At 44.2% G+C, this 26289-nt stretch overlaps 1 protein-coding gene across 1 annotated transcript in view; it reads left to right on the top strand.

Annotated features, from left to right (window-relative positions):
* The window catches only part of vwa8 (von Willebrand factor A domain containing 8), a 78007-nt gene extending 56971 nt beyond the window's left edge, over positions 1-21036 (top strand). Inside the window, exons 38-45 of the mRNA XM_030080482.1 lie at positions 3396-3504; positions 4848-5004; positions 9330-9438; positions 12402-12527; positions 13119-13277; positions 16060-16158; positions 17485-17723; positions 20831-21036. Coding sequence (XP_029936342.1) covers positions 3396-3504; positions 4848-5004; positions 9330-9438; positions 12402-12527; positions 13119-13277; positions 16060-16158; positions 17485-17723; positions 20831-20939 — 1107 coding nt within the window. The 3' untranslated portion in view covers positions 20940-21036. The remainder of the gene's footprint in view (positions 1-3395; positions 3505-4847; positions 5005-9329; positions 9439-12401; positions 12528-13118; positions 13278-16059; positions 16159-17484; positions 17724-20830) is intronic.
* Positions 21037-26289: the final 5253 nt, after the last annotated feature.

Below are 26289 nucleotides of genomic sequence, written 5' to 3'. Positions count from 1 at the left end.
CTCCCTGTCAGGTCCCATGCTGGGACACGGTGACTCTCCACTGGGCGCAGGGTAATGTGAGGAGTCAGATTGGTAGCTGGTGACCACACACACACACACACACACACACACACACACACACACACACACACACACTGTAGTGCCCAACTGACTCATGCCTTTCTGGAAGCCACAGTAGGAACCTGAATTGAATGTGCCAGTTTCGTGCAGCTGCTCAGTGCCTAAAATGGGCGCACAATGCAAAGCATCATCACCATTTTTCTAAGCCCAAACGTACTGCGTTAGTCACTCCTCTACCGGTTGTGACTGCGTCGTATCCGAGCCTCTTACTGGTACTGCTGAACCGGAATGAAGACAGATTCACGGCTTACGCTGTCATCGGCAACAGGGTTTTGTCCGTATGCAGCGCGTTGACATGGGCAGTTTCCAGGTTAGGCCATTAGAGCGGGCTTGTGTGGAGGAAACTGGAGCCCTGATAGCTCGACTTCCTCACTGACAGACGTGTTTCATCGCGACACAAAGACACCTGTAATGAGCATCCGGGCTCGAGAGGCATGAAGAACGACACAGAAACAGCCCTGATGGAGGTGTTTTGTTGTGGAAAGTCTGTGTGTGTGTGTGTCCATCTCTACAAGATTAGGAAACTGTAACCGCATTTCTAAACGTGCTCAGTGAGGATGCTCCTCCTGGCCTCGGCTGAGCCTTTGAAGACACATTCCATCACATGAGAAGCATAGCCACCTGTCCATACATGGGACAAGCATGTGTCCGGCCAGGTTCCCTTGCTGTTTTTTTTGCTGTGTGCGCCGTATGACTCACACATACACAGACACATATGTGCCGGTGTGTAATGAGAGAGCCGTCATGTGCCAGAGGTGAGCGCCTAAAAGTGGGCTGCGGTGACGCGAGCAGCTAACCTCCAACCCTTTACCTCACCGCAGGACTATGGCACGCGGCTCTCTCTGGTTACTGAGATTAACACCAGCTCATATGAAAACACACACACCTCCTGTCCGCTGTGACATCAGGGCGAGCTGTATTGATACGCAGATCCTCTGTGGTTTTGCAGCTGCATGTGTCAATAGTGTTGTTTGTCATTGTAAATAGCCCCTGTTGTGGACTGCTGAGACAGCCTGTCCCCCTAATCCAAACTGTTAATGTCCTTTAAGGAATTGTCAATAAAAAATTTCCTCGTGTGGCTATGTAGTGTTAGCAGCAAACACAGCTGGGCTTTGAGTGAAATAATGAAGGCATTTGTGTCCACGGTGTGTGCCACCTCCGACTCAGAGTCTTCTCTTGTCCCTTTTAATCTGGCATGGTGCAGATGAGACTGATTGCACTAATCTGGCCTAAATATAGAGAGCTGCGCTGATACAGCACTGCTCAGCTGCACAGAGCTGTGAGCACAGAAGGTGGAGGTATGGAAGGCCAGTGGGTCAAAAAAAAAAAAAAAAAAACTTCTTGTAAAATAAGTCTTGCAAAATACAACACAGCCATTTATTACCTGATAACACGATATTAAAATATGCATTGAAGCAGCACTTAAATAAAATAAAGGCAAACAAATAAAGGCATTTTACTGTTTATAAGAGAGTGCCTTGGAATTTTTCTCTGTTTTTTGCACTACATATATCCCTCTCCAAAGAGCACCTTGAACTAAACAGAGTCCATAAAGCGCTCCTTTTTAAACATTTTTTGTTTAACAGTTTGTGTGGGTGTGTATGAGTGTGTGTGTGAGGTGTGAACATTGAGTTGGTGGAGAAAGAGGAGAGGTCCCTAGCAACCAAACGGCTGCTCTGTCTAGATAAGCCTCCGTCCAACCGTCGAGACAATGACACAGCAGGAAAAAAAAAAAAAGCAAAAACAGTCGAGATAGTAGGTAACACAGCGGTGCTCAGTAAACAACAAAACCTCAACCCCCCCCAAAGATACCATTTAAATGCCTACAGTATGTAAGAATGTAGCTTAACTGCAGGGAATGGTCTTACTCTCCCACTGAACCATGCTCTCTCTCTCCTCCTCCTTCATGCATGCCAGACTCTGGCCGCTCGCCCTGCCTCGGTGTGAGAGCCAGCATGCTGATTTTGGCTCAGAGGGTGCCATTGAGACAGAGCTGAAAAACCAAGAGCTTAACCTCTCTCCGTCTCCCCTCTCTCTCTCTCTCTCTCTCTCTCTCCATCGCTCTCCCACTGAGAAAAACAGAGCCTATTCTGTCCATATAGCTGAAATCAAAGAGCGTAGAGATAGAATCCTTTCTGTTGGTCCTTCAGTGGAGGAGAGCAGAGAGTATGGTAGGTAGCTGGCTGTGGTGCAGTTGTGATGGCTGTCTCCTGCATACTGATGGAACATGTCAGGAGATGGACACAAAGAGAAAGTGTTTGGAGGATTTGTATGGGAAAGCGAGAGGAGCAAGGACATCCCCAAACACCTCTGATGAGCTTCCCAGTTCCTGGAAAACTGGGGTTCACTCACTGTGGTTTCCTTGTGAAACCTATCTTGGAAAACAATATTCCCTGTATTCGTATTGATGCAGTAGCTAATCAGTTTTGACAAGAATCCATAAAACTTTGGAAGTTGATTCCCACTATAACCAGTAAGCTGAATCATACATACGCATGTGACACTTACTAATGCTCAGATTGAGCTCAATAGCATCTGATTCACTGCAAAAACTCAAAATGTTACCTAGATTATTTGTCTTATTTCAAGTCAAAAATGTCTCATTTCTAGTCAAAATATCTCATTACACTTAAAATAAGACATGATCACCTCAGAAGTAACTTGTTTTTAGACAATTGTCTCTTGTTTCAAGTGAAAATTTGCTTGAAACAAGTGAAAATTTGCTTGTTTCATTGGCAAAATTTGTTTCTTGTTTCTAGCTAATTTTCACTTATTTCAAGTGAATTTTCACTTGAAACAAGTGAAAATTGTCTAAAAACAATTTACTTCTGAGGTGATCATGTCTTATTTTAAGTGTAATGAGATATTTTGACTTGAAATAAGACATTTTTGACTTGAAATAAGACAAATAATCTTGGTAAGATTTTGCGTTTTTGCAGTGTTGGAAGAATACATTTTAATACTCTGGTCCACTCATGCATCAAATTAATATACTACTGTACACAAACAGACCAAAAAAACAAAACAAAACAGAATGCGGTTCATATCTGAATTATTGTATTTCCTCTTGGATAAGAATCCAACAGTCCATTAGTAGCCTTTTTACACTCCTCCTGTCCAGGCATTTGGCGTGGCATCTGACAGCATCTGCTGAGACACACCCCACCCTGTGCCCTTTCTCCTCAACTAGAACGATTAGACATGCATTAATCACACTGTATTTGTTGACTGTTTAAGTTTCACCCACAACGGATCTCTCTCTCCTCTCCTGTCAGATTACCGTCCAGAGGGACAGTGGTCTGGACGTCACCGCCCCAAAACACGGCAAGATTGACCCCAACAACGCTCCTCATGTTGGAGGAAACCAGTGGGCTGGAGGCACAGGTGGGTGCACGGTGCTTAATATGGAGCAAAGTAGAAAACACCGGAATCAGCATTACAGAGATAATCTACTGTGTTTTTACTGTAAAAACAATACAGTGTGAACCCTAATTGCTTAAAGCTGAAATAGCTTGAAATAGCTGTTGCGGCTTTACTTAGCCAAAGTTGTGATTCCTGCCAGGGCTAGCTAAACTCTGAGTCACTTTAATTTGATTCATCCATCAAATGATGATTTCAATCAGGGATGACATAGTTTAAAGCCACATTAATGTGATGTGTGGCAGGAACCTTGCAGTTAGAGTGAGCTTGGTTTAGATCTCCAGCCTGTCTAGGAAAATATAGCTGGAGAAAATGAATTAGTAACACTCCTCCCTCAACAAATACTGTTGAGCTGCCCTCAAGCAAGGCACTGAACCCCCAACTGCTGCTGTGGAGCCGCTCAGCCGCCAGCCGTGGGTCTCTGAGTTTCAACTGGGCCGCTCTGGGATACTGGGCATCAGAGCCCAGTCAAGTCATTTTTAAGTGATCAGGACTGGCTAAAAAACTGCTGATTAATATAATTTCCCTCTTTTGCCCAGTTTACATCAAGTGTCATAAGACATTTTCCTGCAGATCATCACTTGCAGCAGCAGCTCAGCAGCCACATGTTTGAGAACAAAGCCTTATGCAACACAATGAAAGTTCAGATTTTAAATAACAAAGTCTAAATCACTTATTTGTGCTTATAATAGTATTCAATAAAGACCATTAAAGGAGAGGGTTATAGCCTATTTTTCCTAAAGCAGAGCAACTGCTTATGAAGCTTCACCTGCCTGTATTGGGTTAGTTTTACTAATTTCAGTGTGTTCATACTTTATAATTGTAATATATAGATGCAGATATGTGGATCACATCGGGACTTAAAGCTGGCAAATATGAAATATTGACCGAAGTGGAACAAAAAATGAAGAGCAGAGCATTCCTAGTATAATGTGTTCAAGTAAATCTCAGTGTTCCTGAGCATGAATACTCGTTGAACTTTCCCTGGAAGATTATAGAAAATAAATGTGTTGGGATGCACTGATCAGTCGGCCAGCAGTCCCAGTCTGCAGATGTTGAAAGTAGGTCATTAGTGATCAGCCAAGCACCATTTGAACTGCCAGGTCACATTATATGTCCACATTTGTTATTTATGTACGCTCATGGCCTATTTGAGAGTGATTGTTATTTATTTTTTTTGTGTGTGTGTTGTTTTTTCAGTCAGAATAAAGCCTTGGTAAAAGGCATCGTTTCAGCTGGCAATCTATAATCCTAATGGGCTCCAGAAACCCCAATTTTCATATCCTTAATAAACGCTTTCCCTGCAGGAGGCAGAGACACGGCGGGTCTGGGTGGCAAAGGGGGGCCCTACCGCCTGGACGCTGGACACAAGGTCTACCAGGTGTCCCAGGCGGAGAAGGATGCCGTGCCAGAGGAGATACGCAGAGCTGCCCGTGAGATGGGCGAGAAAGCCTTCAAAGAGAGGTTGGTAACGATCTGACACTGATCCGGTGCTGATTTCCACCCAAAACAGGAAACTACAGTGGATGCACAACCAGTGGCCCACTTTATCCATTTCCCTTCTTTCTGCTATAATATAGTTCAATCCAGTTGACTCCAGAGGTGGGAAATGACCCACAGTAACCTTTCTGTGTTGCTGCATGGAGGTGCACAGATGCTTTGGACTGCCGGTCTTTTTCCACCCTACATTCCCCTTGGGACCTACACAGATCTGGAGTGATGTATGCGATGTGTGTAATGTGGAACAGGTTTCTGTTGTGTGTGTGTGTGCGTGTGTCTGTGTGTGTGTGTGTGTAAGCCCAGGCCTGGTTGTTTTGGCTATCCACAGTGGCTTCTGGTCATTCAGCTATCCCAGGTATGCTGCTCCATCCTGGGGTAAGAATCACAGGCTGCACTGGCCCAGCTGGATGGATGAACGCAGTCCCACCAGACCGTGTGTGTGTGTGTGTGTGTGTGTGTGTGTGTGTGTGTGTGTGTGTGTGTGTGTCAGGGTGGAGGGTTGAGAGGGCACCCCCTTTCAACAGCTCAACCATGAAGGCCGTCTCTGTTCTCTTTCGCCTCAAATAGTCTCTTTACTTTCTTTTCTCCCCTTTTCCTCCCTCCCTCCCTCCTCTCTCTTTCCTGCTCTCCCCTTCTTCAACACTGGCTGCTTTCACATCGAGCTGACAACTTGTCTCTTTCTCCCCCCTTACCCCCTTTCCCTCTATCCTCCTTCCCCTCTTTTTTTGATCTCTTCTTCCATGACTTAACTCCATCTTTAATTTTAGAGAGGTGAGGAGGGGTGGAATGGATAAAGCCGTTCTCCCCTCCTTACCTCTCTAAATTTCCTCCCTTACCCTCTTTCCCCATTTTCCTTACCTTCCTCCCTCCCTCCCGTCTGCCTGTCTATCAGTGTCACACTAAGTCTGCAGTAAATCGTGTAGCTACATGCTGATAGCCTGCTTCCAAGCACTGTAGCTGTCAACATCCCCAGCTGCTTCTCACCAAATGCCCACAGTTATGACCCTCCTTGTTTTACTTGACATTTCGTTGCTGCGTATGACAAGCGCAGTCTCTCGGGGCTGTTTGTACATTTTTCCATCAAGGAGCCGCGTGCTGCAAAGTCCCTTGTTTACTTTAGCTTCAGGTTAAGCATCAATCAGATCTGCTATGATCCTTTTTTTAAGCCGTTGAATACCTGACACATTCACACACACACACAAATATAAGCACGAGGAAAAACAGGCATGGGCATGCATTAAACACAAAGCACATGTCTGAAGCTGTTCACACACACACACACACACATGCTCTCTCTAGTTATGTGAAATGTCACACAAAATAAAATGCAGATTAGATGTGTCTCCTTTAGTTGGGTTTCCTTAGTGTTCGAAAAACACATCTGCCAGGAAAGGAAAGAATCATTAAAGGGCCATTCCCGTGGTTTTGAGTGTTTTGCCCATTTGCCTCAGTTTCCCCACATTTTACATTGCAACAAACCATTTTGATTAGAAGGAAATGGACATTATGATGAAATAAGAGATTAGGGGGTAGGATTAAATAAGTGTTACTTCTTCCTACTCCTTTTCGAGCATGTTAATGATGATAGATGCATTTTACTTTATTTTACTTTTGGACCTTTGTTTTCTTATTTACCTTTATTTAGTATTGGTTATTATTATTTTGTTTGTTACTGCTGTTATGTTCGAAATAAAGATCTCAATCAGTCAATCAATTTTGTAAATCATGCGAGGGTGCTTAAGATTTCACTCTATATAATCAAATCCCTCCCTCTTCAAACTTCAAAAGTCATCACCATTCATAAACCACACAACTGAAATTCGCCCCATAAAACAAACATTTCCCCAGGGACTATTTTCTGGAAGAGAGACCGTTTCACTTCAACCCAAATTTCAAGTCATCAAAACACAACGGTGCTGCTGCTTTTAGGAAAACTAATGTGGAAGACTTTATCACAGTGATGGAGTTTCTAAGTTCATTTTCATATCGTAGTGGGATGAATGGAAACCAATGGCTGGAAAAATGATATCGAAATTCTAAAATATTACCTCTTGCTTCAGAAAAGAAACATGAAGTGTAGGTATTTTGTGGATATTATGCTACATATGCTACATATACTTTATTCACAATTCAGTTTGTGTAAATCCACCGTTGGGAGCGTGCGATCAACTGGAAGCATCTGCCAGTCCTACATCGATATATGTTAGATATGGTTGCTGTTCTGACAATAGAAAAATCTGCCATTCAGCTTTTCTAAATTGGTAAATCATAATCTTTGGGGGGGGAAATGCAGTTTCTGTCCGATTGTCGTGGCCTTGGAGAGGCAGGTGCTGCGAGTGGAAGGCTTTTGTTTGTGTTGTGTGTTCGCTGCAGGGAGTGTCAGCCTAACTCCATGTTTTTGTGGCTGTTGGGAAGGAGCTTTCAGTGTGCAGTCTCCATCTTTTTTATGAGCCGCTGTGAGCCAAAAGAGACACTCAGTCTCTCCCTCTCTCTCTCTCTCACACACACACACAAACACTTCCACTCTTATTTGAGTGAAGGTTCAGGAATTTAGAGGAAATGGTTGTGTCTGCTCACTGCACACACATACAGCCACACACACACACGCGCGCGCCTGTTCTCACACACACAAAATATATTTACACACGCAGGAATGTGTGGAAGAAGCCGCGCTGCCAGGCTCCCCTCTGTGGTCTGAGATGATGTGGTGAACGAGCCAGAGGAGCAGACAGGCAGGTCGAGCTGGACTGCTGCGTCTGTGTGTGTTTCACTACGAGAATCAAGACCAAACACGACAAACTTTGACCCAAAACAATTCATTTTCTGTCCTTTTACTCACGTTCCATATCATTAGTTGCGTATGTTCAGTAGCCATGTTTAATCACATGTAGATTACTTTGTTGTTGTTTTGTTTTTTTAGCAGCATTTAACAAGTTGGTAATTTGGGTTTCAGAAATGTGCAGTTAATCGTTAATTGTTCAGTGTGTGTGTGTGTGTGTGTGTGTGTGTGTGTGTGTGTGTGTTGAAACAGTAATACATAACAGAAGGAGGTCTGGCTGATTGCATGGCTGATGAAGGTGCAGTCTACACAATACAGCCCTCTCTGATCTCTTTTTCACTCATGCAGCAACCAACCACAAACCACACACACACACACACACACACACACACACAGCAGCTGCGAGATATGACACATATCATCGGATCTTTCATCCCACAAGCCCTCTCTCCATTTAAAGTCCCTGTTCTGTGTCTGTGCTGTGTCATGGTCTGTTTCTCACCTGAGGCTTCAAACACCTGAGAGAGTCTCACCCCCCACCTCTGTCTCTCTCTCTCTCTCTCTCTCTCTCTCACACACACACACACACACACACACACAGATTCTCCCTCAAGCATAGCAAGGGTTTTACCTCCAACGTGTTTACACATTAGAGTGTGTGTGTGTGTGTGTGTGTGTGTGTGGTGTCAGGGGGTCAGAGATTGATACTACCCGCACAGTGGAATTATACAGATTAGCTCACCTGGACTGGAACCCACCTGTGTTGGGCTCCACAGGTGTCTTTTGGAGGGAGCACACACACACACACACACACACACACACACACACACACACACACACATATGAACTCAGACTCCATACTCAACATCCGTGACCTCTGTGTCAGTTCATGCACAGGTGTCCTGAACAGTGGAAGGACACCTCTGATTGGACAATAAGAACAATTTGTCTCCCGGCTGCTCTGAAACAAGATCCAGTCACAGAGCTCAGCCTGTCAGCAAAGTCAAAACGTTCATTCAACTTGGATGTAATCCTCAAAAGTCAGGCATTCGCCACCTATTCAGTTCTCTGATCCATCACGTCTTTGTGAAACGGAGGGTGTGGGTGTGTGTGTGGGTCTGGCCGGAGCAGCAGCGGAGCGGTGAAAGCAGCTTGAAGGCAGAGGAAGGTCACAGACGTTTGCACAATTAGAGACCGGGAGAGGCTTTGCTTGATTAAGTCTTTGATTTGTTTTGTTTTTGCTTCTGTTTCTGCTCACGTTGTCTGCTCATCTCACTTTATGTTAGGAACTGGTGTTACTGTCAACCAGTGAAAAAGACAAAAGAAAAAACAAAGAATAGAATTGACTATGTGCTTTACTACGAAAGCCACTTAGCCTAAATCATATGCAGTCTGCTCATGTCTATACATTCTCTCTTTCTGTTTCTCCCCCTCTTTCTCTCTCTCTCTCTCTCTCTCTCTCTCTCTCCCACCTTCTCTTTGTCTTTTTCTTTCTCTCACTCTCTCTCAGGCTGAAGGAGATTGACATGAGCGAGTACGACGCTGAAACGTACGAGCGTTTCTCCAAGGCGGTGAGGAGACAAGTTCAGTCTCTCCGCATCATCCTGGACAGTTTGCAGGTTAGTTTCAGCTTCCCGTCCCTCGCTGAACAGTTGAATACATACCGCCCAAATACTGCAGAACAAAGTCCAGCCATTTTGTGTGATTGTGACAGATAATATAAAGCCTTGTTCACCTTTTCAGCACCCAGCAATTTTATGTTCAAGTTGTTGCGAATCTGAAACAAGATAAAAGGAAACGCATCATCTCACCTCTCAATTTCTGTTTTGAAATTTTCTGCGTTCTATCTTTTATTACTGATTATTAGTATTACTGATTAAGCCGATCCATCTAAACTGGCATCTGTACATTGTCTGCGTGTCCTGTCATGAGTTCAGAGGTGAAATCTCAGACAGATTAGCTTCTCCTGTAAATACAGTCGCACATTAAAGGCCACTTTGACCGTGGTCATGCAGAGAACAATGGTGCAGGAGTCATGAAAAGGCATGAAATAGATAACAAAGGGTTGACCTCGTATGACCCCGCACGTGGAGTTAGGACAGGAAAGAGGGGGCGCTGTCCCCGAGGAGTACCCTGATTGGCCGAATGAGTGAAAAGCTTCAAATGAGGGCGTGGTGCTAAAAAAAATCCAGGATGCGATATTGTCTCCGTATCTTGAGTTTGGCTTCGATTTTCCTCCCTTTGTTTAAGCGCCTGGGTCCATGCACTGAAGTACGTTTCGTGATTTTGCGTGTGTGAGAGTGTGTGTGTGTGTGCGTGCATGTGTGTGTGTGTGTGAACAGAGGAAGATCATGCAGCATGTGCCAGTGATTACAGAGCAGCAGCGCTAAGCCTCGCTCTATTATTCCCCACTCCAGGTGTTAAGCCCTGTTTGTATGTGTGTGTTGTTGGCGTGTGTGTGTGTGTGTGTGTTTATGTTTTCCATCCAGATGTCTGCAGCCACGCTAACCTTGTCTTTGAACGTGAGCTGGTTATTGTTTGTGTTTGCTCTCGTTAACCCGGGCACCTTTCCCGCTGTAAAGACGGCGAAGATTATACCCAATCACGGCGGGCGTGGCACCATGAAGTCATGTGTTATTTTTATCACACCTGCTGAGTGAATCAAGGACTTGGACACACACGCATACACACACACACACACAAACACCTCACCACGGTTGGCATGCTCCCAATAAACTGATCCTGCATTGTTTCCATCCGCTGTACAGTCCCCCGAGGGAAACCCCTGCCTGTGTTTATCTCTCAACAATGAGCCGGGCTGCCAGATATAAACACCAGATCCACCAACAGAAAAAAAAAAAAAAAAAAAAAAAAAAAAAATCACCTTCTATAAATTAACTACAAGCTGCCAGAATGAGAAAAAAACACTATTGGAATAATTTGACACCAGGGCTGTCAGAACTTAATTTTCCTAATCACAATTAATCTCAGAAAATCGATAGTCAGTTGCAATTACACACATTTTTAATCATGTTTAATGCCACATTTTGCCATTCAAAACATTTTTTAAAGGCAGAATGAGTACATTTGTCGGTTGTGGTTGTTTTATTGGGAAAATCCTGCTCATTCTGCTTTTAAATATACAGTTATTAATAGAGCGGCTTGATTCAAAAGGAAATTAGCACCCAGAAAAAAATGCACTGTACAATCTTGTATACAGTGGTCCCTCGTTTATCGCGGGAGTTACGTTCTAAAAATAACCCGCAATAGGCGAAATCCGCAAAGTAGTCAGCTTTATTTTTTACAATTATTATAGATGTTTTAAGGCTGTAAAACCCCTCACTATACACTTTATACACTTTTCTCAGACAGGCGTTAACATTTTCTCACTTTTCTCTCTTGTTTAAACTCTCAAAGTTCAAACCTTTGTAGAAAAATAAGTCCAGTATTATAGAATGGACGCATTCTGCACTGTACAGGAGACACGGCACGGAGGAGATTGATTGACAATGGTCTACAGTCCCTTAGCCAATCAGGACGCAGAACACAATGCGCTGTAAAAAAAAAATAAATTAAAAAAAAAAAAAAAAACATGCAAAATTGCGAAACTGCGAGGCCACGAAAGGTGAACTGCGTTATAGCGAGGGACAACTGTACAGTTATTAATAGAGCGGCATGATTCAAAAGAAAATTAGCACCCAAGAAAAAATGCACTGTGCAATCTTATATATTCCCTCTTTCAAAATAAAAGTTCTTAAAAGTAAAGTAAATTGAACTGTTTGCTTATCAAAAAATGTGTGTGACATTTTATACCGTTCCATCTGCGGACATGTCACGGAGGACTGTTGTTGCAGATTTCAGTGCTTATCACGGTGAGATCTTAAGACACATGGACAGTGTGTGACAGGACGTGTGATGTGTGTGTGTGTGTGTTCTCTGGTGTGTACCCGCGTCACGTGTTGCGTAAGGAAGCTCGCGCTCTCAAAGCCAAACACTGTCACTTGACTGTAGCGAGGATTCAGCGTGTGACCCGGTACTCTTTGGGGCGGAGCGGCACAGATTGTGTTCCTCCTTTTGTTCTTCCCCCTTTTCTTCAGAGAGTTCTCCTTCCTCAGGGAGCAAGGTGAATTCAGCAGGAGAAAGTAAAGCTGCTCTTCCTCTTTCCTCCTTCCCTCGTTTTTTTTTTTTTCTCCCTTGGGCCATTCAGGAGCAGGACTGACAGAAAGGGGTCAGAGTTACCGAGCTGCTTCAGTGTCCTGCCTCTGTGGGTGTTTGTGTGTTCACACGTTGTGGGTAGATGTGTGTGACTTACCGCCTGTGCTGTACATGTGTGTGTGTGTGTGTGTGTGTGTGTGTATTATGACACCTTGTACCAGTTTGTTGAAACCCAAAGCCCCTCAGACAGGTTTCAGACAAAGTCTTGGTGTAGTAGGTTGGAGTTTGTGCGTGAAAATCTGTTGCGGACACTGTTTATGTCGGTGAAAGTGAAAACTATTGATGGAACTAATTACGTGTGTGTGTGTGTGTGTGTGTGTGTGTGTGTGTGTGTGTGTGTGTGTGTGTGTGTGTGTGTGTATTTCAGGCCAAAGGAAAGGAGCGACAGTGGTTGAAGAACCAGGCTATCGGAGAACTGGATGATGCTAAAATCATTGATGGACTGACCGGAGAGAAGGCCATATATAAACGCAGGGGAGAGCTAGACCCAGAGGTGTGTGTGTGTGTGTGTCTCACCAAGGATACTCCAGCCTTCCCTTGAATTTTTTTTTTTTTTTTTTTTTTTTTCTTTTGGAAAGCCACACACACTCAGACACACACATACACTCCCAAGACTCTCACACATAATGTTGACCCTCCATGTCAAAAGCTACATTCCGGCGGTGTGTGTGATTATTATTACACTCTCCATCTCTGGTCTGCCTCACACACAGCTTTTAGTCATGCCACCGTTGTCATGTAAGCCCACACACATAAACACACACACACACACACACACACACACAAAGTATAGAGATAGTTCCCACACTAATCATATACATAATCATGCGCTAGCCATAATACACACGGCATGTTGTTTCTACCTTATTTAGCTCCAGGCGCTGAATATTTTTGGTCCAGCCTGAAGGCCTATGACAAAATAATTACATCCTCTTTGAAAATCCTAGAACTTCAGGGATTTAACCTGCACTACATTTAACAACATGCAAAACTTTGTCCATCCGCCATTTAAAAATGAATGCTTTACAGCGTTCGCATTTGCCAGTTTTCCCGTCGCCAATTCGCCTGTCCCGTGTCTTCCCAGCTGGGCAGTCCTCAGCAGAAGCCCAAGCGTCTGCGGGTGCTCGCCGACGTGTCAGGCAGCATGTACAGGTTTAACGGCGTGGACGGCAGGCTGGAGCGCTCCATGGAGGCCGTGTGCATGGTGATGGAGGCTCTGGAGAGCTACGAGCACAAGTTCAAGGTGAGAGAAGCCCACCGGTGCTGGAGGGAATCACAAACAGAGGTGTTACCATGACCAGGTGATCGGGTTAATCTGAAACAGGTAACCTCAAGGGAACCTGCCATGTTACATGTTTCAGGGGGGCTCTTATCTTATACAGTATGCCTTGCTTTTTTGTCACTTAAACTTTATTGGATTTTTAAGTTTTTCAATAAAACAAAATGTAAAAAGGCAAAGGGAATAAAAAAAAAGAAAAGAAAAAACTTTACAATAAAATAAATACAAGGAAAAGGCACAAGGAACAATAATAATAATTGATAATAGATAGATAGATAGATATGCTTTATTCCAGACTCAAGGTCCATACAAAAAAATCAAAATAAAATAATCAGAAAAAAACACACAGAATAAAAAAAAATAGAATAAAATAAAAAATAATTTAAAAAAAATAAAAATAGATAAATACTATAAAATAAATAAAAAATAATAATAATCAATAAAATCAATGATAAGAGCAAACTTAAAAAAAAGTACAATTACAAGTACAGTATGCCTTTCTGAGCTGAATATCAATCAAGTGTGCACTAAAAATTTCGTTATTGCACGTGGAATATGTGCTCAAGCATCTGTTCTCCCTGTGTTTTTTGATGTTTGATATTTTCTGGGAATAAGATCAATTTTTTTGTTTCCACCAAAATGAAGATAAAATCATATTTCCCTGTGTGTACAATAGGTTTCTATTCTATTCTGTTCTTTTCTGCATCGCCTTAGAGAGAAACACTTGCACCCAGGTTATCGCCCACAGTGCCATGGTTCAGTAGCAAAAAAAAAAAAAAGAGAAGAAAAAACAAATGATTTGAGTTCGTTATTTGTTGATTTGCATATTAAATCCTCTGCACAGCTCCAAAGCACATGCCAGGGCTTTATTTGGATAATTCCCCGGTCAATAAACTATCAGCCTCCACTCTGGTGGGATTGTGGTTAAAAACTTATTAAGGTCACAGGGCTAACTGAGCAGATGACCTGTTGTTTCTATTCCCAGGCCCCCGAGCTGCTCGGGCTGCCGAGTGAAGGAGCTGTCAGGCTGTAGCTGCTGACAGGCCCACTGACAGCCGCCTTTAAACTTGGCTTTGTCCGGACTGTTATTAGTGTTAATGAAGCGTTCAGTGCTGCAGGACCTTATGATCTTCACGCTACCTGCCTGCTCCTCTTTAATTGTTTCTGCTGCAGCGGCTCTCAAGAGTAAAAAAGAGGAGTGTAGTGGAGGAATAAAAGGGAAAGAGAAAAATGTTTTTCGCACTTTTTTGGCCACACAAACCTGCTGAGATCAAGGATTTTTTCTTCTCTTTTTCTCAAGACTTCCATGACAGTTCAAAAAGACTGAGTGGAAGAGAATTGACAACTTAATCAAAGCACCGTCTCTAATCAGGACAAGAACGAGGGACTAAAAAGGAGTCGATCTTAGCCGGCGATGGTCGGACGGTCGCAGAGATGAAAGAAAAGAGAGCGAAAGGGATACAGACAGAAGGGCAGAGAGAGAGAGACATGAGTGTATGCAAGAAAGTTTATAGGGAGACAGACTTCCTGGCCCCTGAGTGACACCCAACCTGACCTACTACTGATCACATATCAGCGCCACACACACACACACACACACACACACACACGACGTGTCAGTGTAAGCGCTTTCCTTGTATAACACATTATGTAAAAGTGCATCTGATTACATAGATACATGCAAGACCTTCAGACATTCACTTGTATGTGCTTGCACTGCTCACACACATAGATCACACACACACACACACACTGCAGAATGTCCATAGGTCAGACACAGGGAGACACGGTGAAATCTCCTCTCCGGTCTTTCTATTTAAATATGTAAATTGAGACGAGGCGACATCAGTCCTAACCCTGCGTCGCCTTTATAGTTTCATGTCCTGTTTATTACCGACATCGAACCTCTCCGTGCCAACATGTTGCCAGTTACCAGGAGCGATGAGGCACACGCTCACATAAGCAACGGTGAGACACCCAGACGCCAACCTCGGACCACCGCAGTCATAGCTGCCCTCATTAGAAATAACCCGTGTAATATCTGTCCTGAAATAGCTGAGCGGAGAGACAACGGAGCCGCCGGCCTGACCCGCTCTCCTTATGTAAGCCGCCTCAGATAGACGCCGTATGGGAAGCATGCGTACATGTGACAGGGTTAACATACTACAGTGGGCTCCGGTGTTGCCATGTTACCGCACCGTCGCGTCCCCCCGTCTTTACATTTCGTTCCAAGTCGGCCATTTGCTATTCTGGGACGGCGGTTTTTCAAAGTGGGGTCCGAGACGCCCGGGGGTCATTCAGGGTTTTTCAGGAGGTCCACCGCAAATGAGGAACAGTTGAGTTTCAGTCTAATTTAATTCCCCAGAAATTGTTTTGATACAAAAAATGCATGGGTGATTATTTTGACATGTTTCTGTTTTTATATTTCACTGCTCTGAATCTATTCAAAGTCAGTACTGAAGTATGCTATCCAAATGACTAAATGTTTAGCACAAAATTGCACTTTAATGTAAGACAGCTTTGGGGAATCCAGAGCATGAAAAACTTTGAAACCCTACGATATGGAGGAGACTGATGCAAAATGAGGAGGCTTTTAGTGGTTTGGCCGTTATTTTCCACATTGCAGTTCATACCCTCCGTCTCTCACCTATTTCTTGTTCTCTTCACCTCTATCTTTTTCTTTTTCTCTAATACAATCTGTTGATCTGTTGTCTATACTGTGCCCTCCTCTTCCTCCTCTCCGCAGTATGACATAGTGGGCCACTCAGGCGACGGCTTCGACATCGAGCTGGTCCGAGCGGACAAGGTCCCCAAGGACAACAAACAGAGACTCAAAGTCCTCAAGGTGTGAAGTACTCCTCAGTCCATCACTCCTTTTTTATTGCACCATACTGTGGAGCCATTTATTTAGGTCTAATTAGCCTATTATTATTTAATATTTTCACTTTCTTACAGAAATAATGATTCCATTCCATCAATTTCCATCTACAGTTGTCCCTCGCTATAACGCGGTTCACCTTTCGTGGCCTCGCAGTTTCGCGGATTTTTTTTAGTGCAATTTTGCATGCTTTTTTTTACTGGACTTATTTTTCTACGAAGGTTTGAACTTTGAGAGTGTTTAAACAAGAGAGAAAAGTGAGAAAATGTTAATGTCTGTCTGAGAAAAGTGTATAAAGAGTGTAGTGAGGGGTTTTACAGCCTTAAAACATCTAGAATAATTGTAAAAAATAAAGCTGACTACTTCGCGGATTTCGCCTATTGCGGGTTATTTTTAAAACATAACTCCCGCGATTAACGAGGGACCACTGTAATTTGTTTTTTGTGTTGCTTCAATATATAGAGGAAAAAAAATCCTAGATATCCTAAATACCAGAACACATTTTTTCCTCCTCATTTTCTGAATTCATGCATCTTCTGCAGGCTTTATGGGAAGCTTTGGCGTGACAGATGTGGCCCACAGGCCGCCAGTTGACAATCACTGTTGTATAACATCATTTTACATGTCATGTTGAGCTGCACTGCATTAGATTGTGTGTTGCTTTGTGTCATATTGCATCACACCGATTAATCAAGTCAGGTATCAGTACTGGATCATGTGAATGAGGAGTAAGCCTCAGTGTAGGGATCAGGTGATGTAGGTGAGTGCAGTTCAGTTCTCTGGAAATTCATCTGCATATTTTTTTTTCATGATGAAACATGGACAAACACGACTCCCGCCGCCCCCCTTTTCCTCCTTCCAAGATGGGTTTCTGCACAGGTGTTTGCTGGAAATTGCAGTTACATCATCAGTTCTGGCAAAATAATATTACAAAGAGATCTTTGCTAGAATGCCAAAACCTCTTGTTTAGTTCTGTTCCTGCTGAGTGTGTAATTCAACCACATATCCTGGATGGGAGGAGTTTCTTGGTAATCCTGCTTTCACACACCTATTTCCCACTAATTTCTGAAATAGGCTTCTATATCAGTGTTCTCCTGAACAATTACATCTTATCTGTACTGGCAGAATAATATATCGACAGCCACGTCAGATCCTGTCATGTTACGATAAATAGTAGGATCAAATATCCGCCTCTTTTTAGCTTCCTTTAATTCCATCCTCTATCCTCATTCTCATCCCTCCTTTCCTGGGCTCTATTCGTTCCTCTCGTCCTCCCTCTCTCTCTCTGGGTAGAATATGCATGCCCACGCCCAGTTCTGCATGAGCGGCGACTACACCCTGGAGGGCACCGAGGCCAGCATCAGGGAGCTGGCGCGAGAGGAGGCCGACGAGCACTTCGTGGTGGTGCTGAGCGACGCCAACCTGGAGCGCTACGGCATCCGGCCCGAGCGCTTCGCCCGCGTCCTGACCTCCGACCCGCAGGTCCACGCCTTCGCCATCTTCATCGGCTCCCTCGGCGATCAGGCTGAGAGGTGAGCGCGGGGGGAAGCGGAAGAGGTGCGGTTGGCTTGTGTGGGAGGGGGTGATTTGGAGGGTGGAAGGAAGGAAGGAAGAGGAAAAGGATGGAGGGAGGGGTGTTAAGAGATGAAAAAGAACGTTGGAGAAATGGGGGAAGGGGAGAAGAGAATGTGATGTTGAGATTTAGGGAGAAAAGGAGGATAAAGATGCCAGGGAAAAATGAATAAAGATTAGGGATAGAGGAAGAGGAAAGGGGGAGGGGAACAGAGAAAAGTAGAGTTGGGTATAGTAAAGCAACTGGTTTTGGGAAAAAAACATCAACAACCTGTGTAATAAAGCACTCATCCAGCCATAGGATCCAGGGGCCTCATTTATCAACCTGTGCGTAGAAAAGGTTCTAAATTCTTTCGTAGGAATGAAACTTAGAATGTGTGTAAGTACAAAAAAATCCGTATTTATCAAATGTGCGGACACCGGTCGTACGCACACCAGTAAGCAATCTGTGATGATAAATCCCACCTGTGCGAAACTGCCATGCTCGTGCATGGTTAGGCTTATTTGCATTCAGAAACGCCTCTAATTGACCATATATGGTAGCAGCAATCCCTTTAAGAGCGCATGAATGGATTTTTTCCTCGGCTTTTTAGCAGGCCTATTGCGCGCTCAATGATGGTTCTTAAACGAGCATGAGCCCGGTTGTAGCGCTGCTCCTGCGGGGTCCTCGGGTTGGCTCCGGGGGTCATTAACCACGGCTTCAGTGGTTATCCCCGATTACCCATAGAGCCGTTATAATAAACCATACGAAGCCCAGAAAATAATTTCAAAACGTTGTAACACTCACTAATAAGCCAGCCATCCTCAAGAGCTCCTGCTTGGAGGCGCACACCCACAGAGCTGTTCTGCAGAATGAATGAGTCGTGCGTTCCTCCAAGATACCGGGCAACAACGTTTAACAGAGACATATTTGCATCGCAGATTATTTGTGCATTGGTTGAATGAAATTGGATTGTGTGGTGGTGTTTTTATTGCGATGTGGGTGCAATCTATGGCTCCAATTATGTTTGAGAATCCGGCGACGGCGTGAAATCCTCGTTGAATTTCGGCTTGTTGGTGATGTCTGTATGAGAACTGAATATAAGTTGGGGCCAGAGAAATTATTGCATCCAACACTGCCGGCATGATTCTGTTTAGTGTTGGCTGCGAAATGCCGCATATGTCTCCAAACTCTAGCTGAAATGTTCCGGTGGCCAAAAGTCCCAGGGTGGACAGGAGCTGGATGCGCACTGGGATGGCTTTGGTGCGTTTTGTCTCTCACTTCAAAATTGGTTTTAAATCACGGCATAAATCCATCAGTATGTTTTTGGGGAAGCGGTACCTGCTGAGATGTCACTCTGTGCTCTCACTGTCAGCACGCTCTTTGAAAACGGTTCTCCAAATCCTCCAATAGTGCAAGATAAGCCATGGCACTTGCATTTCAAGTTTTCTTTTCAGGTTGTCCTGTCACAGCTGTCTTTTATAACTTGTTACATCAATTATTGAAATTGTCTGCTAAAATACTAAATTAGATTTTTTTTATGAATTAGAGGAAACAGGGAACGTGTGAAGTTGCTGAACACTGTGACTCTCTTCGTGCGTTCTATTTGTGGTTTCACCGTTCTACCACTAGGTTTTGTGTGTACGCATGGTAAGAGTTGTACTTAAATTTACACATGTTCCTACGCAAAAGTACAAGTTGATAAATCCCATTCTTTGCGTGGGAATGTTCTTACGCACCCATTACGCACACATCTGTGCGTATGCACGGTTGATAAATGAGGCCCCAGGATCCTACCGTGTTTATTCTATTTAAACTTCATCTAGATTGTAGCCTGTCATTTGCAAACAACAAAGAAGCGCCGCACATCAAAGTTCAGCTGAACTGTGACCGTCCGGTTCGGAGCAGCTGAAGCATTCTTATATTGCTGCATGCTGCTGGTCCTGCTAACCTTTGTAGTCAAATCCCAGTGTAAATCCTAAGCTTTGCGGCCGGGACAAAGAGGGATAAGTGCCCTCTTAAATCCACTCCTCCTTTCTATTGCCGTCCCGCTCCAGGCTCCTGGGTTCCTGGCTCGCTATAGGTCCACGGTTCCTGGCTCGGGGCCAGAATGCTGTTGTGGCTTGCAGGCTTCGCGTGACCCTGTGAAGAGCCACCGGCTTTATGGTTAGAATATAGTCATCTGAGCGGCGGGATGTCCAGAATGACAACGACCTGTTTGGCTCGCTGTTCGTGACTCGGCGAAGGAAGGAGCGGCGAGAAGGAACGAGTGTGAGCAAAGGAGGAGACTTTGGGCCCTTAAAAGCACCTTAAGGGAATGACTCTTTAACTAGAGAGGCCAGGACTAGGTAGAAATTAACTCTGAACGCAAAGCGGGTTCAGCTCAGTAAAAGGAGACAGGGAAACGAGAGGGAGAAAAAAAGTGGAGCAGAGATCTCTGAGCTGTTTCCGTCCAAGTTTTCCCACATATTTTGGGTCTATTTTTTTCTGAAAATCCAGCAAAAGAACGTGTGAGTCGTGCACATTCACATCGTCTAAATTATGCAAGTCATTTTGGAGAGCGCACAACTGGAGGCTATTACGTAACCAAAGCGACCGACAGTTCAGAAGATGAGTAGATTTGTCATTAAACGGAACAGAAGCATGTGACAGCCGCACTAACGTGAACATTTCTTTGAATAAACTGTTTCCACCAGCCTTTATCACATTCTCTCCTGGTGAATATGCCAACTTATCCTCCTCCGAAACAATCCTTCATGTGTCCTCGTCCAGAGCACAGGCAACTCAATTACATGGAAGCGCAGGAGAGGGCGACGGAAGAGAGAAAGAGGGAAAACAAGAGAATAGAGGCAGTGAATTCATGGAAAGGACTTCAGTGACTCTGACTCTTGTTTTATGTCTTAAGCTGCGCCGTGTGAATACCAGCCATTGTCCTTTTCCCCGTAAACACATTCAGACGCGCTGCACTCGTACTGTGGAAACGTCTCAGACCTCGTTGCACAAGCGCTCGTCTGTCTTTCTCATGGGAAATGACTCAGCCGCTAAAGTTCAGTCGCTAAATTCTGTCTGATTTCTTTTTGTTTTCAGGCTCCAAAAGACACTACCAGCCGGAAGATCCTTCGTTGCCATGGACACCAAACAGATCCCCCAAATACTGCAGCAGATCTTTACATCCACCATGCTGTCCAGTGCCTGAAGCTGACACACACACACACACACACACACACACACACACTGCAAAAACGCAAAATCGTACCAAGATTATTTGTCTTATTTCAAGTCAAAAATGTCTTATTCCTAGTCACAATATCTCATTACACTTAAAATAAGACATGATCACCTCAGAAGTAACTTGTTTTTAGACAGTTGTCTCTCGTTTCAAGTGAAAATTTGCTTGAAACAAGTGAAAATTTGCTTGTTTCATTGGCAAAATTTGTTTCTTGTTTCTAGCTAATTTTCACTTATTTCAAGTGAATTTTCACTTTTTCCAGTGGCAAATTTTGCCAATGAAACAAGCAAAAAACAATTTACTTCTGAGGTGATCATGTCTTATTTTAAGTGTAATGAGATATTTTGACTTGAAATAAGACATTTTTGACTTGAAATAAGACAAATATTCTTGGTAAGATTTTGTGTTTTTGCAGTGCAAGCACACACACACTAACTTCTTATCTCAGACTCAAAACCTCAAAAGTTGTCCAGCCGACTGCACAGCTTATCAGGCTTTGGCACATGGACTTCTGATGTGTCCCTAACCCACTTTCCATATCATATCACATCATATTTGAGCTGTATCAGGACTAGAGGTGAAGGGAGTGCAGAATGCCACTTTAGACAGGTGTGTTTATTATTTTGCGGAGGACTTTGCCCTGTTTGCAAAGTGTTGTGTGTGTGTTGGTGGTGTGACCGAGCCAGATAATGTTTAGCCGCTTTGTAGTGTCCCGAGGGGGAATTAGCATTGTGGAGGGCGTTCTGGAAAGAGCCTGTGATCTTTTTTTGCAGCATAACTGGGCTCCACTGTGAAATGACACGTACTGCAGTGGTAACTACAGTGACACCGGAAAAGCCAGGAGTCTGTCTCAGACCCCGTGCGGAGATCACACACACACACACACACAGCCCGCCCTGTTGTTGTTAAAATTATGTTTTTGGCTGCCAGCGTGCCGTGACGCACACACACATTCATGTTTGTCCTGTTTCGGGGTCTGAGCCGCTGCGCTTGCAGGGCGGAGAGTCATGAACTTGAGATGGCCTCTCTTTTTTTGGGCTTCCTGCCTCATTTATCCTCTGTCACACACATAAAAAGCACACATACACACACACACACACAGGACGGGCAATACTAATGCGCCACCTGACAAACACTTGGACGTGGCGAGCGGCGCTAACTTGGCTCCTGTGGAATGCTGGGACTGCGATCAGGGAATTTCCCACCTGACTGCACACGCTCTTTAAAGGCAGCCGCTGTTGCACAACCCCCCGCTGTGTGTGTGTGTGTGTGTGTGTGTGTGTGTGTGTGTGTGCGTGTGTTCTCCTCTACCCCATCTATGTCAACATGCACAACCCTTTCCTTCCTGGCGAGTGGGCTTCGTGACGCCCTGTACTCTTCTCAGTCCTGCAAGGAATCTGAGATCACCTTTCAGAGCCAGACCTCCCACCCCTCTCTCTCTCTCTTTCACAAAACACACACACACAAACACACACACACACAACACCTCTATGACAGCGGGCAGCTGCTATTGCAAGGCAAATTTGACAGAGTGATGTGTGACGTAGCATGTCAGTGTGTGTTTCCCTGCCTGTGCCCAAGCGATTAAGTGCACACACAAGCTGTACACATCTGAATGGTACATAGCCCTAGTATATGATATTATATGATGTGATATGATATGCATATTCCCTTTCTATCCCATGCCTGCACCTCTCTGTGTCCACATGCATCGTTTTGACCCCTGGCTGGTCACGTTCAGCTCTCACCCCTCGCTCAACTGGACTGATAAAATCAATCGACTGATCTGTCTCTGTTTTCACTCTAACCTACTTTACTCTCCCGCTGCCCCCCCCTCTGTCTCTGTCTCTGCTTGTGATGATGGTGTGGAGGAGCTCACCGTGTTTTTACTCCACTAAAGTGTCTTCGTAGCGATAACAGGACTAGCGTCTGTGCAGAAGCGTTGCCTTCATCGTATTTGTTTGTAAAAGCTGTATAGAAGCTTTACGTCTCTGTATTAAAGGTACGTGATTGTGCATGGAGGCGTATTAACATCAGGTCTTTCCGTTATAGACTCTTTTTTTAATCATTGCTGCTGTGTTTGATTGTATATTGTTTTACATTTAGATTTTGATTTAATAAAACTGTATGAATATGTATTTAATGTAAAAATATGATAATAATAAATAAATCATCTCAACTGGTCATTCCTTTACTATAATTTTTCTATCATTTTGGTCTTGTAAGTTTAGATACAGATGTGGAGTTCATTGTTGATTTGGATTTGATCAGTTAAATCAGTGGTTCTCAAAGTGGAATCCGGGGACCTCCGGGGGTCCTTGAGGTTCTTCCAGGGGTCCTCAGCAACATAACAATTTCTCCATAAATTAATTCATTAGAAATTTTTACAAAAAGATACCAGTGATCATGTTCATGTTAACACTGTCGATTGTGTTTGTCATTGTTCCTGCATGACATGTAAACAATTTAACAAACGAAAACATCTTTTCTTATCAGGCTCCCGGTGGTAAAATCCCTTAAATGGGGGTCTGCCACTGGAGGTCACCTTCGCTTTCCAACATGAAAAAGTGTGAAAACCTCCATACTGGGTTCCCACAATATAAATGTAGCACACTGCTGTTACTCACAGAACAGCGGGGGGAGTGTGTTGTGATATCGAGTGATGTTGTTTTGCTTGTGTATAATGTGTTGTGAGTTCCTTGTGTAATTGTGTTGACTTTCACATTGTTTCGCAGGGCGCCAGATGCCCTTTTTTTTCTGGGAAACTGTAGGACTTCTAAGAATGAGAGGCTGAGAGGCTGTTCACTCACTCAACTTCCCCCTGGTTTCCTCCATGCTCACTTTTTCCATGGGCTGCCGTGGACTTTCTCTGTCTGTTTACACCCCCCCACACACTTTAGCTCTTTTTTTTCACTTGCCACAGCGCTTCCCCTTTTTCTTGACATTCATGATTTTCTATTATTTCTAGTCATGATCCATCTTGTGCCTACTTCTGAGTTCAGCCTGAGGCCCTCGTCCTCCACACCCTGTCTCCTTCAGCTCCTTCCTCTCCATAAACCTGTGTAAACTGTGGTGATCCTCAAGTCTCTCGTTTCTCTTCAGTTTTGGTGATGTGTTTCGTAATAATTCGTCTTTTTCCTGCTCTGGTGGTGTGCTCAACCATTGCGGCTATTGTTTCCATGCATGGAAGTTAGTTACCTTAGTTCTTCTATTTATTCCAAACAAACTGCTGTTGCCACTGCTGAAAATGTAAAAAAAACTTTTCCTTAAGACAACTGCAAAAAGGGCCGTATTTATATGTCTGTGCTGTGTTATTCGCCACCACAGGCTCTGTCTTGGTCCCGGCTGCCCTATGGAAAGACTACTGTGGCGGTAATTACACGTTCCCCTCAGCTCCATGGGCTTCCATGCTTCCTGCCACTGCACTGACACACACTTTATCACCCCGGGATTACAATGACAAATTGACTCTCAGAATGACTTACACACACACACAGGCATAATACACACCTGGTGCAGCTATTTTAAAATCCCCACATAAGAGAGATAAGATGTCTAGACTGGAGGGGCGTTACATAAATTAGTCACTGTTAGCTCTGTGTGTGTGTGTGTGTGTGTGTGTGTGTTTGCTTCTGTGGTGCCCCCCCCCCCCGTACATGCCTCTATGTGAGTCAGTTACTTTTTCTGTGATTATGTGGCAATCCCTGGAAATTTGGACCACTGTTTCGCATTATGAGGAGGCTTCCCTAGGAATAAAATAAATTATTTCAGGCAATTTTAAAGGAACAGTTCACCCAAGGAAAAAAAAAAAGATATTTTCCTACTTTCCCCAAGTACAATATATCTGTTTGGCACCAAGCTGTATCTGTCCGCCCTAAATATGTAATCACTGGGAGCAGATAGGAAAATGGTTGCCCTTGAGGGTTATGAGGGGTATCACTGTCACTGTTTTTGAAAAGAGCTCTTACTGTTGAGCTTTTCTTCTACATTTTTGTAGGTTTGAGCTTATAGGTTTTGTTTTGGGTCAACCGTTTCTTTAAAACTCAACTTTTCAGACACCTCTGCTCGTCTAATGTTGACACATTTCAATTTTTGGGACCCTTTACACACACACACATGCAGAATGAGTGTGACTGGGGGCAGAATTGCGGCGTGATTGATCCCCACAGTGCCACTGGGACGCAGCAGGGAGTGATTGATTGCTCACTGTGATTGATATGGTGGCAGCCCAGCGGGTGGGATGAGACTGTGGGATTGTTCTCATGTTTGTCTAAACAGTAGAAACAGGAGTTTGTGTGCTCATGTGCCTCCGACTGGGTGATTGATACCACCCAGTGAGGTTAGCTGCAGGGCCGTAGCTGTGAACTGTTATGTGTGTTGGCCTTTTTCACATAATAATGTGGCCAGTTATTGTGAACATTACTCAAAATGTGGACTGCATGTGTGCTTTTTATGAGACAACATGTTTACCTATGAGCATGCATGTATGTGAGTGTGTGTGTGAGTGTGTGTGAGCAATAATGAAACCAGTGATGCAGGAAGCTTGTAACCCAGAGGAAGTTGTGATGTCAGCCTAATAACACACACACACCAAGCTACAGTAGAGACATTGAAGCAAAGCCTCACCGCAATCAGTAAATATACTGTTCTATCTGTGCACTGTGGGCAAGCAACATAATACTAACTGCAACCACACACACACACACACACACACACACTGTATACACAGGAGATTTCACTGCCCTGTGGTCATGCAGGCAGACAGCAGGCAGCAGTCCCAGTACTTTATGGCAGATTCATTAGGCAGTAATAACAGTCCAGAGTCAATAGCGCTCACTAATCACCACCTGGTTTGTATCTGTGTGTGTGTGTGTGTGTGTGTGTGTGTGCCTGGCTGGCTGACTGTGTGTTAATATCTGTGTGTTTGTGCCTGGAGTGATAGTGTGTGTTAAAAAAAAAAAGAGAAGGAGAGAGAGGCTGGTCTTATTAGGCAGAAAGAGATCCCACTGATGTGTAGAAGAACTGGCAGGCAACCGCAACCTAACACACACACACACACACACACACGCATGCAGACTGACCACCTGACACCCGCCCCTGTCAAAGCCTAATTGAGATACACATTCGCTGATGTACTGAATCATGAGCGGAGCCGTAGGAGCGGCGCTGCTGACAGACGCAGAGACAGACTGGCAGAGCACCTGACAGACAGACATCCTGACAGGCGGACCTGTGGGCAGTCAGTCAGACGGTTGGAGCAGTGATGAAAAACAAGCCACCGATTACAAGGCTGTATTTCAGCACATCGTTCAGATTC

The sequence above is a fragment of the Myripristis murdjan genome, chromosome 21, assembly GCF_902150065.1.
Source record: "Myripristis murdjan chromosome 21, fMyrMur1.1, whole genome shotgun sequence".
In the NCBI taxonomy this organism is placed as follows: domain Eukaryota; kingdom Metazoa; phylum Chordata; class Actinopteri; order Holocentriformes; family Holocentridae; genus Myripristis; species Myripristis murdjan.
This window is presented reverse-complemented; position numbering and strand designations above follow the sequence as displayed.